At 38.5% G+C, this 19,810-nt stretch overlaps 1 protein-coding gene across 1 annotated transcript; it reads right to left on the bottom strand.

Moving 5' to 3' along the window:
* Positions 1 to 17,727: 17,727 nt before the first annotated feature.
* Positions 17,728 to 19,590, bottom strand: msl-2 (male-specific lethal 2). Its single transcript, XM_080267505.1, has 2 exons — positions 19,054 to 19,590; positions 17,728 to 19,005 (listed from the first exon to the last, which is right to left on the bottom strand). Exons 1-2 carry the CDS (start codon positions 19,588 to 19,590, stop codon positions 17,728 to 17,730), a joined length of 1,815 nt encoding a protein of 604 aa, XP_080123631.1.
* Between the last annotated feature and the right edge of the window lie 220 nt (positions 19,591 to 19,810).

Here is a 19,810-nt window from a genome sequence, read left to right as displayed (position 1 = left end):
AGATTTCATCGAGGCCCTATGCATCCCGTGCGGTGCCACAGGAAATGATTGCTTGATTGATGTATATATATATATCTTGGTAGATGGGGGCGCTCACCATCCACTCACTCGATGTAGTGCTGCTCTGGGTGTCTGCCCTTTCCTATCTTCCTTCCCTCCTTTTCTGTCTTTCATTCCTTCATTTTCCTCTTCCTTCTGCCTTCGGGTGACTTGACACTCCCTCTTCTGTCTTTGTTTCTTTCACTCTTTCCCCTTCCTTCTGCCTATGGATGACTCTACACTTAGTGACAAGCCAAATGGTTTCCTGTACACCAGGAAACCATTTACTATGCTGGGTGGTAACCATACAACCAATTTTGGTGCCTGGTGGTTTAGTGGATAATTAAGGCCCTCCAATCAGATTGGGCTGGTTAAGGTTTATATCCAAGGTGTGGTTGGGGTTTATTGCTCATGTAATGCCACTCAGGGGTGAGTGAATCTGGTCACTCTCATCTTAAGTGTCAGGATCAACTTTCCTTGCCCTGGACTCCTACAGTTCTCATGGGGCAGCATAGGATTGAATGATGGATGGATGGATGGATAGATAGAAAGGTAGGTAGGTAGACAGATAGATAATATAGAAAATCATGTCACAACTTACACAAGGGTTATGTTTCCAAGGCCTTGCTCAGTCTTTCAGCTATGTACAGTAGACATCAAAATACACAAGGAAATATCCAGTATAATGCTAGACACTAAGAAAACAATGCATAAACAGTAAAAATCCACAAATACCCTTCCTATATGTACAGAACCCCTCCTGATTGTGGCAGTGTTCGTCAGCCTTTCAGGTATGTAGATATCGAAACATACATGGGAATATCCAGTATACTGTAATGCTAGACACTAAGAAAACAATGCACAAGCAACAAAAATCCACAAAAAAAATCAATGAAGACAACGGTTCCAGGAAGAATTTTAATCCTCTTGGGAACAATATGTTTTCAGTAAGTTTCTGGGACACCTACAGAGCCGAGAACCCAGCTACGGCTGCTTCCGCACACATGAAGAAGAACATTTTCATGGCCAAATTTGCACCGGAAAATTGGTTTTATTGGTATAAATTGTATACCATCATCTTCGCGGGCATTGATACTATGAGATAAGCTCATAAAAACACACAAAACTGATGAGTAAAAGTACAGAAATGCAGTGAGAATAAACATGTTCAAGAGTAAAAATAGCTTCAATTACCTAAGCTGGTTTCTGCTGAGTGATGATGCAGTATCTATGGTTTCTGATGACTTTAAGGGATTAATTCAGGGAGTTAATCCCAGGTGTTGGAAACCACTCTTTCTTCACCTAGCCTCAGGACCTCTTTCCACAAGCCCATATTAGGTCTCTCTGTGATACATGTTTCTTTTATATTGTGTCCTTTTCATCAGTTTCTTTTAACCTAACCATGCCTATGTGTTTCTGATACTTATCATAACAGTATGTATGTGAGTACAGTACCAGTATGTATTTAATGGGCATAAATTATTGTAAAAGGCAAACTTTGGCTTCATGAGTGGGATGCCCAGTATCAATTTGGAAAAGTCCCATAGGCTCTGTGCTTTCCTTGTACAATTTCATTATCACACACACTAGGCTCAGTACCAGTTACTGTAGAAAGAAAAGTAATAAAAAGTGACAGGAAGTCATCATCATCATCATCATCATCCGGACCTCCTTTCCCACTCAAGGGCAGGGAGGTCCGGATGATGATGATGATGACTTCCTGTCACTTTTTATTACTCTTCTTTCTACAGTAACTGGTACCGAGCCTAGTGTGTGTGATAACGAAATTGCACAATGAAAGCACAGAGCCTATGGGAAGTATGGGAATAATGGGAAGAGAGGAGGGCAGACGCAGAGAAAGAATGACATATGCGAAAGGAGTAGACAGCACTATATCAAGTAAGTGGATGGTGGGCACCCCCATCTATGACCATGTCAGCATTAGTAAAAACAAAAATGAAGGAATGCTCAGTCCACAACACAGGGTGTACTCTGTATTTAACCCCTTCGGTCTAGTGATGATTTTTTTATTTTATTGTTATTTACAGATAATTTTATTCAGCTTAGGAAAAACAACAAGCTCATGAGGTTAGATATGGCCTTACATTATATTCTTCACTGCAAGACATCTATCTCTATGTTGAACTAAATACATTTGTCTGATGGTACTTTAAAACAAAATTACCTCCTCATTACTGCGAGAGTTGAGTAACAGAAATTCAGGCTTCTGAATGCAACCATATGCCTATATCTGTATATCAAGCTGCAATACTGGATTACTGCTCATTTATCTTTGACATTGCTAGTGTTCCCAATGCTTATAACATTACCATTGGTAACAGTCAGTTCATTTGTATGAATTACACTCATCAACATGTTTCTGGCCTCAAATGGACACATCTTTGAATGTGGTTTCCTGTTAAGTAAGACCTTGTTGTAGCTTACCAAGCACTGCATATCAAATTTTGTGTTAGAATTATGAATTTTTAGTCAGATTTGAAACAATTATGAATTTTTAGTCAAGTCTGGCACATTATTGTACACTGTAAGTACTAAATATCATAAGTGATGCAAACACTTGTACATTAATAAAATTTATTTGAGAATTTCCTACACTGCTGCATCAGCTGAAGTAAAATATATCTGGTATATAACCACATTTGCTGAGAACAGCTGGATGTGAGGTGGGATGTATCTCTGACAATGGATGATTCTTAGAATCACCAAACTATACAAGTGTACATCAGTATAATACACAATTTGTACATTCTACAGTGGTGAACCATTAATATCTGATCTTCTTCAGCTCGGTATCACAGGTGCTAAGATCAAAGACAACTGTGAACCTCAGCACTTAATTAAAACGATATACTCTTGCCACTGGTATCAGTGAATGAGTACTGTATAGCTAATTCATTTATAGAAATTAAACTCCTTTGCAATTATTGAAAAATAATATGCAGTACAGTACAGATAAGAATGCATATATATATATATATATATATATATATATATATAACTACAATGTATGCATAAACAAGTGAAAAATATTCTTGAAAGCCATGTTACAGTATCCTTTCTTGACCTACAATGTACAGAACAGACCAACACAAAATGCTGAACAACCGTAACTTATCATTCTGGCAAATCTGACAGTAGTGTAAAATTGCATCTCGTAGACAGAAATTTCACACCAGTATAGCCTGTTCCATGAAAATACAATACTGTATGCTGTTAACAATATCTATATAAATATTGACATAAAAGGAAAAAGTAATGGTTTTAGAAGACTTTGCATTTGCACTGTTGTCTGTATATAGTACTCAAAATATATATATATATATATATATATATATATATATATAGATATATATATATATATATATATATATATATATATAGATAGATAGATAGATAGATATATGTATATATATACAGTATATATACAGTATATACACACACATGCACACACATACACACACACACAGTACATACTGTATATCGTTGGCTCAAAAGTACAGAAATAACAATGATTTGGTGGATGTGTAGTGCTTGGGGAAGGTGGTGGCTCAATCGGTAGAGATGTGGCTTGCGGTCCTACCGAACCCAGGTTCAAATCCCCACTGGGGCAGGGACCAGTTTAAGGATTTGAATTTCATTACGGCAGACTTTACCGATCTACCAGAAGACCCGCCGACATGTCATAAAAATACCCCCGCTAATACCAATACACCAGTCCTGTATGAGACAGCCCTAGCATGTATGCAATATGGACGGTGGGTGTTAGCACCGAAGTGGTGAATTGTAGAGGTGTACGATATGTAGGAGGACTACTGGGCCTTGGGAGCAGGCCGAGAAGCCTATGCCCAGAGTTGACCACATTATTAAAAAAAAAAAAAAAAAAAAAAAAAAATCCATGGATGTGAGGCCCAGGGGGCTAAGATTGCAACTGAAGAGTTGAGTTGAAGGATGGGACTGTAGAACAATGGTATTGTGATGAGGAGGGGTAGCTTGAGATAGTTTGGGCATATTGAGAGGAAGGAGGATAATAACTGGGTGCAGAGGGTGAGAAGTGTGAATGTCAGACAGGGTTGTGGGAGGCAGACTGAAAAAGACCAGAGTGAAGGTCATAGAGTATGACCTCAGGGATAAGGGACTGAATAGGAAGGCTGCCAGAGACCAAGCAGGGTGGAGAACCACCATTAGGTGACCAAGGCTGACATATGCAAGCATGTTGGAGCCTTTGTATTGCAAATGATACAAACTGACTCTGTGTGTGTGGGTGTGTGTTTTAATGCGAGGAAGAAGGAACCAAAGGCCGTGGGCCCGCTATTATTGTTCCTTCCAAGAGAAAAACAAAAGACAAGAGACAGCCAAATTTAAGATCTGATCATTTTAAGAGGAAGAATGAAAAAGAACCACATGCCATTAAAGGAGAGCCATGAAAGGCAGAATTTACTTAATAGGGGAAAAAAAAAAAAAACATGGAATAATGATTTAGGTAAAATTAAGGTAAATTACTGCTAATAAAAAAATGTCTTCCATTAAATTTTTTGTAGTGTACGCCAGTGGTACAAAACAATGGCAAAAAACTCTTTTAGTAATTCATGAGTATGTACTGCTTGGTCATCCAATGTTGCTGTGTGTACTGTACTAATGAATCCAATATAAAATGCCCAGGATGAATAAGAAATATCAGTGTTCCACAAAGCAATAAAACTTAGAATTATTGGCTTTTATAATTTTGCAAATGCTAAGTAAATACAGTACAGTATTGTATAAAAAAGTGGAATGTGAAGAAAATGAAAAAGAAGGTTCTTGAAGAGTTAAGCAGACAATACAGCAGCCTAAAAGCCATTTTAATTTGCTATAGTGGAATTTTCTTCAGTATTATACAGTTCACTATCAAAATATGATGTTCACTTTAACTAAACACATTATTGGTTTTTGTATTTCATTTGAATAAATTATTATATTATGCTGTACTACACTGTTTTAGTTTTTTATAGAAAGTATGGTGAGTTACACTACAGAGCTCAACACAAGTTAATTACCTATACTGTTCACCTCTTCCGTTATTCATATAACCCTGTGTCTGGTGGAGGTTCATTCCTATGGGGTATGAAAGTAATTATAATAGACCCTCACTATAACAAACTAATTGGAGGGAAGTCAGGCTTAAAGCTGAAAGTTTGATAAATCTGAGGCCCCCCCCCCTCCCAGGTGGGAATTCAAGCACATGTTTGAAAATAAATGAATACAGTATCCTATCCTACAGTACTACTAAAAATGAAAACCATACTAACTTGCCCCATAATTTTGCCCTTTTGCAATTTATCGATATTTCACATCCATGTCATAACACAGCTTGCTGACTGGTACAGCATTACTATATATTATTACAACTCGGCAGTCACAATGGGGAGAGGGCAGTTGCAGGCCATGCTGAAGCAGAAAGAGTGGGAAACAAATGTACATTGTATCTGTTCACAATCACAATGGAAAAACATTTGGCAAAGTCAAGATGTGTGACGTGACTGCGGTTGTCTGATTGCAACAAAAGACGCGCAAGACTGAGACTAGTCACATGTGATACAGTGTGTCAACAGACTTATGCTCCCACCCAAGCCTACCCAAAGTAGCACCAGAATAATTCAACTCGTCACCTATTCCTACCAGCAGGTCTGCAACATAGCCCACGTGGATGGGGGAAACTGCTGCCAACCTTGGCAACTATGTTGTAAGCCACCCCGCACGTGAGTTGAGAAGGGTCGTGTAATGCACCCCATTTATTGACCATTATTCAGTATGGCCGAAAAACAGTTCAGTGGGCTCAAGGGGCATTTTGAGGGGATGCATGATGTGCTCTATTTATTGATCATTATTTGGTACAGCTGGCAATTGTCCAGTGGGCTCTGAGGTGTTTGATAAATCCAAAATCCATTATATCAAGGTTTGATATAATGAACGTCTAATGCACTGAATGAAAACATCAAAAATACTCATCCAAGGCAACTTGAATGGAAGAATTATGTCAAAATTAATATAACTTTCAGTTTTGTAACTGCTGCTGCACTGCACTTATCATTCACTAAATTTACAGCTTGTCAAATCCTGGTAGGCTACATTTTACACTTCAGGATGCAATAAAGCCATGCACCTGGATGTGAAGACAGCACATTGATTACAGGCTATATGTACAAGAGAAATGCTTCCACTCTGTTGTTACCTAATGACCTTAGCTGACATGACAAATAATTATTTTGGTCACTGTGCTGTGTTCATAATGTAAAATGATTCCTGTTGTGCATTGCAGATATACACCAGGTAAGGTGGGGTCAACCATCAGTCATGACTTTTTATGTCCATAACATATAAGGGTGATACATTTGCTTGATAGGTCACTAAATTTTAGACACATTGCTCACTCATGATTTTTGTTTCACCTCTGTACAGCTTACCGAGTTTTATTCCCCTGTGCTTATTTATGATAAACATTTCATGCCACAGTTTGGCCAAGAATCAATGCAACAAGAGGTTAACCCGGCTATTTGTTGTTACATGGGGAAAGAAAGACTTAATTTATCCAGCTTGAGCAGCTATTCGTAGTTCCATGGGGAAGGAAAGGCTTAGGTTATCCACCTTTGATCCTTTCACCAAGCATTCATTGCTTCTATGCCAGTTTTATTAATGTGTGCATCTCTGCATGCTGGAAATGCTTCGGCATTATATTTAATACTATTTTATGCCTCATGGGATGAACTGCTACCTGGGCTAGCTACATGCTGTACAGCTTCCCCAGAAGCTTACAAGATGTGTGTAGTGGAAGAAAAGCTTTCATGTTCACTGAGTGTTTTAAAGATGCTGACTTTTTAGACTCTTATGGTTTCCCATCATGATGTATTCTGAAGTGCATGAAGGCAACTACCCGCCAACCTGTACCACACAGGACATCCACAACACTGAGACACCCTTCTTAAGGCAGTGATGTGAACAAGAGAATCATCCTTCTATACACACATATCTGTACACTTAACAGGCATGAATCTTACACTCATCCAAATTGCAGGCCTTAACCAATCAGTCCCTTTAGAGAGAGATCCCAAAATGTTTGAACTCAAACTGGAAATGTATACTGTACGATCATTTCTCTGCAGTAATTCTCTGCTAACCATGATACCTGCAGCATATCATAAACCATAAGAACAAACCTAATAATTACAATTATAAGGTACTGTATTTAACACTACCCCAGGGTATGGTAAACAGTAACTTTTGTTACGTAAATATAAAGCCATAAGAGGTACCACAGGGCTAATAAATGTGTGTGTCACCTTTGGTTTAACAAGATGGAGAGCATCCAGTAAGACTACTCCTGATGACAGGATAGTTGTAGTTATAGGGTACAGTACCGTAATTCCCTCACCTTGGAGATAGATTTTCAACCCCTTCAATCCAGTGTTGTTGTTTTACTGGTTTATAGTTGCAGCTACCAGATGATTTCATTCAGTTTAGGAGCGCTCTCTTGAAGACAGAAAATTAATGAAGGCTATACCTAACTTCTCCAGTCTGAAAGAAAGTGAAGAATTTGTCAAGGGGTAGAACAAAATGAGCACTGTCACTGGACTGAAAGGGTTAGTGGTATTCCAGCAGAGCTCCATCACAAGGAACACCTTATATCTTGGGGTATCTAGCAGTGAACAGTCTGGATACTCAGTGAAATACAATTCTTCATGTAGAGTACCAAAGTGGTCTTTGCAATACTGAAGAATTAATGAGAAAGGCCAGTGCTATTTGTTCAAATACTGTGTTGCACTGAACAATATTAATGAACTTATAACAGTATCTCCCTATTTATGTGATAATAACGAGTGTAAATCACCATGCTACTTGATCAGCAATGTATAACAGTACTGGTACACGTATGTGTGTGCAGTGTGCAATATATTCATACCTACTGGTATATACATTATATTATACACACACAGTAGGTCATTATGTTAATACACACAATTTACAGTATAAGATCAAGGGGACTTTATAATTCCTGGTAAATCCCATCAACCATACTGTACTTGTAAATCCAAGATGTTAAATATATCTTGGGCCTGGACAGATAATATAACCAGTTCCAAATTTACACGGCATTTTCCCAGTGTTATCTAAGTAGAGGAATTTTTGCTGAATTAAATGTCATAAATTTCAGATTTTTCTTAATTTACCTACAACATATTACTGTGCTAGTTAATCTCCTATTCATATAAAGGGTACTAGCAGGGCAATGTTAACACCAGTAAAGATACAAAATACAATAAATGTAAGCACAACCAGTCAAGGTGGTTGGTGGTAATGACAATCATCCATTCACCTGATGTAGTGCTGCATACTTCTTCCCTCACCAATATCATTCTTTTTCTGTGTCTGCCCTCCTCTCTTTCTATCTATCCCATTTTTCCTGTCATTTTTTATTACTCTTCTTTCCTTTTGAGGTGGCTTTATATTGAGTGACAAGCCTAATGGTTTCCTGTAAGCCAGGAAGCCATTTACAGTGCACTGTGGTAACCATATGACCAACCTATAGGTGTTCCCTGCATGTGAATAAATGGGCTAGGGGAAGGTTAGTGCCCATCCCTGTAAAACAACAAACTCAAAAACAAATGGCCACTCCTTACAGGATTATGGCATCTGGCTATAAACAGACAGACAATCAGTTAAAAGGGAAAGAGTACACTGTTCCTATGTAGTAAGCATGAGTGAAATGACAATGACCAGCAGTACAGTAGTATGGAAGAAAAGTGCTGCCACCCTTCTGTGGCCCTTCCACTGTGTGAGAATAAAAATCTGACATGGCACTAACTACCAAGTCTGTTTAAGTAGGGTTAGGTTAGTTACATCACTTCCCAGTTAGCTGCAAATGTTAGGTTGTATTTATGTGGTTTATCTCTTAGCATTTTGGAGATTATGTGGATTTTGCACTAAATCTAGAAATCTCCAAAATGAGAAAAGATAGCTATTCAGACCCAGCCTAACAGATCTAACATAATCATGAAGCAGTGTGACTGTAACTTAACTTTGTTTAAATCTATATCTATTGTCTCTTAGTTTATTTCCACACATAATGGAAGGTCTGCAGATTCCCATCTTTTTCCATGGACAGATAGCAGAGTTATTGCTTCCATATAACAGAGCAAGACATTGACTCCTGTGAGGCTGACTGACAGAATAATACACTACAGAAACAAGGAGGGCATGCATGACAGGAAATGCTTGACACAAACCTGTATTAACCATGAGTGCAAAAGTGTTAGCATGCCTGACACATTTTATGAGCATTTACAAAACTCTTGTACCATAATTGTTACATGTGATCAGCCTGAGCCCATTACAAAGTGTAGTCAGCAAAGGTTTAGAAAGGATGGACATATTGTACCACAATCATATGTTTAAGAAATTATTGTTAAAAAACTGAGTTTGCTCACACTTTCATTGTTTTAATACCTGTAGTGAAACATGGCCCTTGAAACTAAAGGAGACAGATATATGATATTGCAGAAAAGAAATACTGAAAAAATAATGCTGGTAATGTAATGGCTAAAAGTGGAAGGAAGGTCTTTGTCACATAATGGAGTGTTGGAATATAAAGCATTATCCTATGTGAAAATTATATAAAGATGTACAGTATATTACAATGTTTGGATTAAATGTTTAGGAAACACTGACTAATGATTATTAATGATTATAAGGTATGTTGTTTTGTTCCTTTCTGTCATTAACCCATACACTGTGATGATGTACTTTATTTTTTATTCCTGTTACCAGACAATGGTACTCAAGTTATGAAGGTGCCCAAGTAGCAAAGGAGTATATATAGGCTTTATATAATTCCTTCACTCTATAGTGTCCATCCTATGGGAACTAAAATTGCTAACAAAGTTGCAGACATAAACTAGAAATATGTTATAAGATTCAAAGAGTTAAGTAGAAGGTATATATACTGTAGTGAAATTACTGTTCATTTTCATTGTCACCTATAGATTTCATCTGCAAGTTTCCCCCATTTCAGAATACCAGTTACAGTGTATGGAAAAAGTTTTAGTATTTTGAAATCCAACCATCACTTAAAATGAGGAATGCTAGTAGGGAAATTGAATGAAATCTTGAAGAACAGTAGTTTTACTCCAATCCTGGCATCACTGAAATGTCAGCCTCTTCAGTATGGTGATGTCTATCTATCTATCTATCTATCTATCTACTGTATAGCCCGACGCCCTAATCCCGCAAAGGGTGGCCGCAGACAAAACGCCTCCAAGTCACTCTGTCACCCACCATTTGACTCCCCTCCCCCCAACTCACCCCCCCCTCCCTCATATACCTCTCAACTCCATCCCTCCACCTCATCCTCGGTCTACCTCTCCCTCTCCCTCCCTCCACCTCACCTACATACACCCTCTTAGTCAGTCTTTCATTCTCCATTCTCTCCACATGTCCAAACCACCTCAGTGTATTTCTCCTAATCTTTTCAACCACATCCACATCTACCCCACAACGTTCCTTCACTTCTTCATTCGTCAACCTGTCCCTCCACATGCTCCTCTCAAGTAACTCATTTCCACTGCTCTCACTCTTGACTTGTTCCCCTCTTGCAAGGTCCACGCCTCGCTTCCATACGTCAGGGTAGGGATCACAATACCATCATGCAGTGACTTCTTAACTTCCATACTCACCTCCCTATTTCTCATCACTGCTTTCAGTGTACCAACAACCTTTCTTCCCTGCTGTACCCTTTCACGTACTTCATCCCCCAAAGTTCCATCCTTACTCATCACACTACCTAAGTACTTGAATGCACTCACATTCTCCATATCCTCACCATCCAATCTCACTGCACACTCTGTGACTTCATTCCTCTCAAACACCATAACTTTACTTTTGTTTACATTAACTTTCAGCTTCCTCCTCCTACACACTGTCCCAAATTCATTCACCAAACCTTGCAACTCCCATTCATCTTCACTCAACAATACTGTATCATCAGCAAACAGCAACACCGGAAGCTTCCAAATCTCACCCTCATTCATTAGGCCACCCCCACATCCACTGCCCTACCTTGCACCTCCTTTACAACCCCATCCATATATATATTAAACAGCCATGGAGACATCACACACCCCTGTTTCAGTCCCACATTGAGATCAAAGAACTCACTCAGCTCACCATCCACTCGCACCGTAGCCCTAGCTCCCTCGTACATGCTCTTCACAGCACTCAACAATTTCCCCTCCACTCCATATATTCTCAATACCTTCCACATACCTTGCCTATCTATTCTGTCATAAGCTTTCTCCAAGTCCACGAAGGCAGCATACACTTTCCTTCCCTTCTCTAGATACTTCTCCACTAAACATCTTAGAACAAATATCTGATCTACACACCCTTTTCCCTTCCTAAATCCCCCTTGTTCTTCTCCAACTAGCTCCTCTGTCATATGCCTAACCCTATCAATGAGTATTCTACCATATATTTTACCAGTCACACTAAGAAGGCAAATACCCCTGTGGTTACCACATACTTCTCTCTCCCTTTTTCCTTTGTACAGAGGAACAATTATACCTGATTTCCAGTCCTCTGGAACCCTTCCCTCTTCCCAAGCCAATCTACACAACTTCCATATCCACTCCACAACAATCTCACCCCCATACCTAAGCATTTCACCACACACTCCATCAATTCCTGAGGCCTTTCCCAGCTTAATCTTCTTGTATTTATTTATTTATTTATTCTTGCTCTCTTCTGCTATATTGCCTCATGGGCTATTCATCCATTATGCCTCATCCAAGTACTTTCAACAAAGGCTACAAGCAACCAGATAAGTGAAAATCTCTGATAATCAAAGAAAGGCTGTGAAACTCAAGCACTCTTGGGGATGTGGTGGTCAAGTGGTTAGAGACGTGTTTTGCTGTCTAAAAGGAATGTAAGATCAATCCCAGGCTGGAGGAAGAAATAGTAGTGATTACTTGAATTTCATGAAAACAGACACCTGATTTTTCACACAGCCAACCATGTCATAAAAACATCACTAATACCATTACACCAGTCCTGAAAGAGACAACCCTAACATGTACTGTTTTCAGTGTTAACAGTGAGTATTATTGCTAAAGTGGTAATATGTGAGGGTGTGTGGCATGTAAGAACACTGCTGGGCCTCTGGTAATGGACATACACACACACACACACAAATAAATTTTAACAATAAAAAATGGACAATTAAGGTGATATGGCACTGCAGAATAAGGTGAGAGACAGCTGGCTAGCAGTCCCACACATACACTACTGATAAATATGATCTATGAGGTCATTTCAGTTATTTTGAGGGATGACAGGTTGTCTTCTGCTACCTGGATAGGATTTTACATCAGTTAACACATACATACATAATTAATTGTAGTATGATGGCCTTCAACAGCTAGTAAATACCCAAAGGAAGGCAGTTCTGGAAGGTATTTGCTATGAGCAAATGTAGTTGTGGTGTATCACAAGATGGAATACAGTTATTTGTTGCAGTAATTACAATACTCTGGGATCCACAGGTGGAGGAGATTATGTCAGCTGCCTATGATTACTATATTTCAAGTTGGCAAGTGTACTGGCCAAATGGAATTGGCAGCCCTTAAGGCAATGCATTAACTGTCATCCCTCATGGCAGTGGTTCAGAGAGAAAGATGGAGTGGAAATTGACAGTATCAGCTACTGGGAGACAGTACCAAACACTTGCCAAAACAGAGTATAACAGCCAATGTGGCACCTCAGTGTAGGGGAAATTAAATGATTATGTGTAGGAATGGTAGTGGAAGTCAGAGTACAAGACAGGTACTTTTTTTTAAACGTGCCACCCATAAAATGGAAGTACAATACAAACAAGTATGTAGCTATCTATATTATGGTATAATCTCTTTGCATGGGAAGCAAAAGACAGCATGACCTCTTGAGAACAAATGTAATCACTAGGAAATTGATGTAGTAAAATGACAAGGGGATAATACAGTACCAATATGTAGTGCCAAATATACCATAATCATGTACTGATGAAAATGGGAAAGATATGAGAAGGGCACCAGGCAAGCCTGCAATTTAATTAACCAACACTTAGCACACTTAAAACCATCACTAAAGTTAATTATCAATAATAATAATAAATGAATAAATAAATAAATACTACTGTACAATATGTGTTACTGAAATTATCAATATCACATATTTGTTTCATGAGTTTGACAGCTACACCCAATTACATTTAAACTCATGTCAGAGAGAAGATGTGATAGCTTCCAGTGCTGTTAGCAGCTTCAGTGTGATGATGTATTTTTCATTCTATTATTGCTATCCCTACCTTCAGATACCAGTAATTTCATTTAGCTCGGGGGAGACTTTCCAGACTGGAGGAGTTTGCCAGAGCCTTCATTAACTCATTCAATATGAGACACTTTTACCAAGTTGAATAAAATCATCTGGGGGTTTTAAGAGTTAACAGACTGGGGGGCTGAGGGATTCCCAGGAAAACAGGATTTCTTTTTGAAATACAGTAGCTACTGTACAAGCCTTTCTAGCACAATATGGTACATGCCGTACATTCACTGATCTCTTCACAAACTTGTTAGCTACAGAGTACCTATAAATTTTATATGGTATTTTTTTTAGCCTAATTATCAAAACATTTTACTCAGTGCTGTTGCTGCCTTTAATTAAAACCTCTTTGATCAAGGGACATTTCCACTTTAGTCTTTCAAATCAGCCTACAGATGACATTATTAAGCTTTGGAGAGACTCCAGACTGGAGGAGTTAGGTACTAGAATAATCTTCGTTATGTCTCACTATAGGGGCTGTCTCCTAGACTGAATAAAGTCATCTGGAGATAGTGTGAATAAAGCTTAAAAATATGTCTGGGCTGAGTTAAAATACTGATACAGTACTACTGTAGTTTTTTTTTTTTCTATGTATTGTATGACAGACAGTACAGTATTCTAAAACCATCTTTTCACTTAAAAAATTAAGGCAATGTGACTTCTGAAACTATAATGGTATTAGCTACGTTACATTCGTTCCTCGAGCATCAGTAAGTAGCACTGCATAAAATCATTGTGACCTGAGGTTCATAAGATAGTCTAGTACAGCATTCACTGTTAATACAGTACCTCTATAAATAAAACATGGCTGGCACATTAAAAAATAAAAGTCAAACCTTCCAAAGCAATTACAGTACCTGAAACCAATGTCACAATGAATATGGTGTTGAAGCATTTTAAACATTTTTCCACTAATTGTTCTGTTAAGTAAATGTAACACTTTCACAAATGTCAACAAATTAACAGTTCACTATTTTGCTACCAGCAACCTATGAGTAGCTGCTGTCTAACAGGAAAGGAAAATAGGTATTTACAAGATATATCACCTTTCAGTATGATACAGTACTCCCTTTGTTTTAACCCACTGAGGTAAGGGACATCTCTTGTTTTTTCGTGGTACCTGACAATTTCCTTCAGCTCAAGATAAAATTTTTGAACTGGAGGGGTCAGATATAGCCCTATTTAAACCCTTTCATTCCTTTTGTCATATTTAATAAAGTTATTGACCAGCAGCAAGAATGAAATGAAAATTATGCCACAGGATTCAAGGGGTTAATACTGTAGTCTACAAGTCTCATTATATTCAGAGAGAAAATACGATACAATCAAAATACACAGCTTACAGATATCTTACATTACCGGTACGGTACTGGTACACAGTGGTAGCCTACATATACTACACACCACCATGCCACTCAGCTGTCAAATTCTCATATGATGGAAAAAACTAAGTCAGCTTCACCATGTCTACCCAGCTTCACAAAATTAGTTAAAGAAACATGCAATCAACTGGTGCAAAAAAAGCAGACACTATAATGCATGAAAGGTGTTACAGAAATTAGAAAATGATGCAGGGTAGACACAGGTTGAACTGACTGAGCTGTTCCCACAACATACAAGAATTCACCATACAAAAGACAAGGAAGGTGCAGTATATGTATTATGAACCACCATGTATATTGGACCCACCCAACTGCCTCCAAGGATGACATAGGAACTGAAAGTACTCTATTACAGCATTTCACTTCTTTTATTTTTAAAATCCTTGCAAATAAAACTGAAAATCTATTATTACACATATATCAAATACAGCAGCCAATTTATGACTCATTGTTGTACACTATCTAATCAGAATTAATTATCATACAATATTATGCATAAGGTATAGCATAACATGTGAAAATATATGGTATTAAAAGTAATTTTTAATGAAGTACAATAATTGACTAAACAGTACCTAAGCAGACTCAGTAGTTCAAATTAAATCTGGCAGGCTGTTCACTACCAATCTGTCAGTGTACAGTATACAGTACACTGCACATCAAATGGTAAAGTTTAAAAAGATAAAAAACATTAAAATAATTAGTGTCGAAAAAATATTTTGGAAAATATAGCCCTATTGGCCCAATACCAAACAAGCACTGTATACAGGTGTCCCAGGACTTTATTCTTCAGATAGCTACTTTGGGGGTAAAAAAAAAATCCTATATCAATATGCGTCCAAATCTAGTCCATTATGGAATTACTATACAATTAATGATGACCTGAGGGGAATAAATGGTCTCCCTCACAATTCAGCAAAAGGTCACTAGTAATTGTAGTTTTGTAAGGGCTGAGACTTGAACCCATGTTCCTATTTTTTTTTTTTTTTCCCCACTCAAAATTAGCTAAAGAATCATGTCTTAAGGTTAGTATCTCAAGGCCATATATAACGCTCCTCTTCCACTCCACTAGGTGATTTCTTGTACATTATCAGTGTCTATCCTGCTTCAATTATTCATTTCCTACTCCCACTCCTACACCCTGCCCACTCCAGCTGACAGAGCCATCCTCACAACACATAAATACCAGCAGATGAGTTTCTTATGGAGCACTATACACAAGCTGCCCTGTACACACTGTTTTATATATATATATATATATATATATATATATATATATATATTGGTATATATATTTATATATACATATGTACCGTATACTGTAAAGATGGTATTTGTGGTCATTATTCATGTTCACTGTACCGGTAAATTAAAATGATCTAATAAATTACTGTAACCCTCAAATCCCATGATGTATTCTAAGTTTGTTCTTGCTACCTCCAGGCAATTTTATTAATCTAAATGAATACCGTACTCTTTTGGTGAAAGGGTCAGTGAAAGCTATAACTAACCCACCAGTTCAAAAAGCCACTTTTACACACAATAAAATTTTCTTGAGGTACCGTATGAGAGCAAAAACTTAATAAAGAATCCATCACCAGACTGAAGAGGTAACAAAATGCTGCAATAAATCATCCAAGTACCTGTAAACTTCTTCAGAAGAAAACATAAAAACCTGCACTGACCAATAATTTCAAAACCTCAGCTATGACCAATAATTTTAACACCTCAGCTACAAGTTAAAATAACTACAGCGGTGAGAAATCTTGACAGGTTACCGGTATACATTTTCCCACAAAATATTCTCTCAAAACATGTAAAACATGAAATCACACCTTACAAAATTTATATTTGGCAAAAGAAGTACAATACCATAATGCTCATAAGATAAACCCCAACGGCTGTCTCAGGAAAAAATAATTTAACTACATTTAACATAGAGGATTGCACTTACTACCCTGAGTTTTTTAAAAGCCAACAAGATGTCATCAGTCATTCATATCGTCAACAAACACAGCAACAAGCAATAAACAATGAAGTAATCTTGGTAATACAATACTGTAACTCAAGCATTAAAATGACATACTTCCATAAAATAAATTACAAAAATCCATCCAGCATTATGGAGGACATGATTTTGATAATCCATGAGAGATTGGAGTTTGTCAATAAACAGCAGGGGGCTGGGGGGAAGTAAATGGGCTACAGTATATGTAAAATCCGTAAGAAATAACTACAAAATGAAATACAAAACAACAGTACAGTACCGGTATACTGTACTCTACTGACAGTAACAGCACTTCAAAAATTTACAATTAATATTATTGTATTAACTTTCAATAATCCATCATTACTGTATTGTAATACCAATATATACAAAGAAACTGACTACTGGAATTGATTTACATAAAATGAAAAATCTATAATCATTACAACTGCAAATTTCATGATCCTACATGCTAGAGTTATCACCGGGAAAAATATTATGCCAATGTTAGCACAGTACTGACTGTATCTGACTGAACTAAGTTTAATTAAAATTACTGTACAGTACTGCTTGTAAGTAAATGCATGAACCTCTTATTAAATGAAAAAGTATACAGATTAAGACACCAACATTTTTACAACAAATGATGTGCCTTACAATTAGGAATGTGCAACAGAATACTGATAAGTATTACGGTACAAAAAGGGGACACTACAGCCCACCATATTCTGGATGGTCAATTTAGAAACATACAGTATTTCCTTTAGAAACAAAGGAGTGGATTCCCGTCCTAAATGGAAATTACTGTTTTTAAAGATTTTCAACACTGTCTGATAAATGAATATAACATACTGAAATTTGTATTTCACTCATTTTACATGGCTAAAATTTCCAGTATCTGGACAAGTTCTACCTCTGCTATATATCCACATCTACATCACTGTTGTCTGGGTCACTGTTGGATGTTGATCTATCATCGTTGATGAGGAGATGCGCTGGTACTGAGGTGAGGGCCAGACTGACTGGTTTGACTGACAAACTAGCCACAGGGTTGACACCAAGGCCAGATGGCAATGGAGCCTGAACCATTCCACTGCTAAGACTTATCAACTGATGAACCCCTCCAGCAACAGCCTGGACATTGCTAACGCCATGCACAGCCTGTACGGCATGCATGGCCTGCATTGCTCGGATGGTTTGAGGTAACGTTGTGTTTGTGATTACAGTTGAGGATGTGGGTGGAGATGGCATGATGGTGGTGGTGCAGGTGGTGGTGGTGGTGGTGCCTGGGATAGCGGCAGAAGTGGTACGGCCATGGACTGGCTGCACCTGGTGGATTTGTATATTAGCCAGCTGGGGGATTACAGGTCGCACTTTTTTCCCTCCTGGACGGTGTGGGTTTCTACAGCCACGACACCGACACTCTATGCACGCTTTTGCCTCCACATAACACGGACATCTCTGCCCACAGCATGTTAGTTTCCCTGGGGTTGCTGTTGCATTGCCACACCGACAACCCTTACGCTTTGGCTTGGGTTTGGGTTTAGGCTTCGGCTTTCTTATTAATTCCTGATTGCCAGGGGGTACGGTTTCCGGTTCAATGGCAACTGACTTATTGGTATTATCACTTTCTGGTGGCTTTCTTTTGATGGTTATTTTTGTACTATCACCTTCTGCAAATAAAACAGAGTACATAGAAGAGCCATTGTTCACTGAGGAATTGTGCTTTGGGTATGGTACTTCTTTCACAACACTATGCTTAACTACATTTGTACTTGGGAATATTGTACCTGGGGGGAAAGTCAACCCAGATGTACCACCGACAGTTGTGGTAATGGTAGTTGTTGTCGCAGCAACTGTTTGTAGAGGAAAGTGATGAGTCGGCTGCATAATCGGTGGTGCTGTAGGTATAACAGGTTTTGTCGGACTCAACGAGGGGCCCGACTGACAGGAAACTGATGCTAACGTAGTAGTAGTGACTGGCTGCAGCAAGGAGGATACTTGTGCCACACTAAGAGTTATTGTCGATGGTGCACTAGCCTGAGGCGCTGGAGGAGCTGGAGCTGGAACTGAAGGAACCGGAACTGGAACTGCAACTGGAATTGGTGAAGCTGAAGCTGGAACCAGAGCTGAAGCTGGAACCGGAGCTGAAACCGAGACTACAGGAGCAGGAGGAGCCTGAGGAGAAGTCTGAGTCTGTATAGACCAACTCTGCTGTCTCACAGGGGACAGTGACATACCAACCGTTGTACCATGGATGCCTGACTCGGTACTATGAGGTACAGCAATCCCATCCTTGTCATCACTTTCATATTCCACCGGTACATGTATATTGTTTGTTTCGTCACATTTATTATTTTCTGCAGTACTCTCAATTGCCTCATTTATCATATCAACAAGACTGAACTGGCCTCCATTACTGTATATAGAGCACAGTTTACAATATATGGGTGTAAACTTAATATATTCACAAAGTTTTCTGTAGCACTGTAACACCAGTTTAATTTGAACATTGTCAACATACATGCTGTAGTCCTTACACCAACTGCAGGATGGCTTGAGGCGTTTTTTCCCACCGATACACTTTCTGCAGACATGATGCTGACAGCTGGTTTCTGTGGGTGTGTACGGCTCAGCAAGTAATTTTCCACACACGGTACAGGAAAGGGACTGGCGAAGGTAAGGCAACAACTTGTACAGCTCTGTCCAACTATCACGATTTTCCGGATCGGCCTGCATGACCAGCCGACAAGTGGTCACATAGAGGTTAGTGGCGTTCATGTTTCATCCACCATTAAAACTACCATGGTCCATTAATGACGCCAGTTTGCAATTCAAATCCAAATTCGAAGCATCTCCTAGAATGTCTCATCCTTGTAAACAAAACAAAGGTAAATACTCGATCTTATAGGTGGGGCGAAAAGGGTAGCGAACAAAAGAGGATCGTCTATAGTCACTTAACACTCCCGAATCCCTATAACTATCTGGGTGGGAAATATAT

This window comes from Coenobita brevimanus, chromosome 24, assembly GCF_032717465.1.
Source record: "Coenobita brevimanus isolate Jiangsu-jjx chromosome 24, ASM3271746v2, whole genome shotgun sequence".
Lineage (NCBI taxonomy): Eukaryota > Metazoa > Arthropoda > Malacostraca > Decapoda > Coenobitidae > Coenobita > Coenobita brevimanus.
This window is presented reverse-complemented; position numbering and strand designations above follow the sequence as displayed.

Excerpts from the sequence above, each read along its gene's own strand:
- msl-2 (XM_080267505.1), bottom strand. The coding sequence starts at position 19,590 with ATGAACGCCACTAACCTCTATGTGACCACTTGTCGGCTGGTCATGCAG. Across the intron at positions 19,006-19,053 it reads CAGGCATCCATGGTACAACG|ACTCAGACTTCTCCTCAGGC; the intron begins GTTGGTATGTCA and ends TGGTCTATACAG.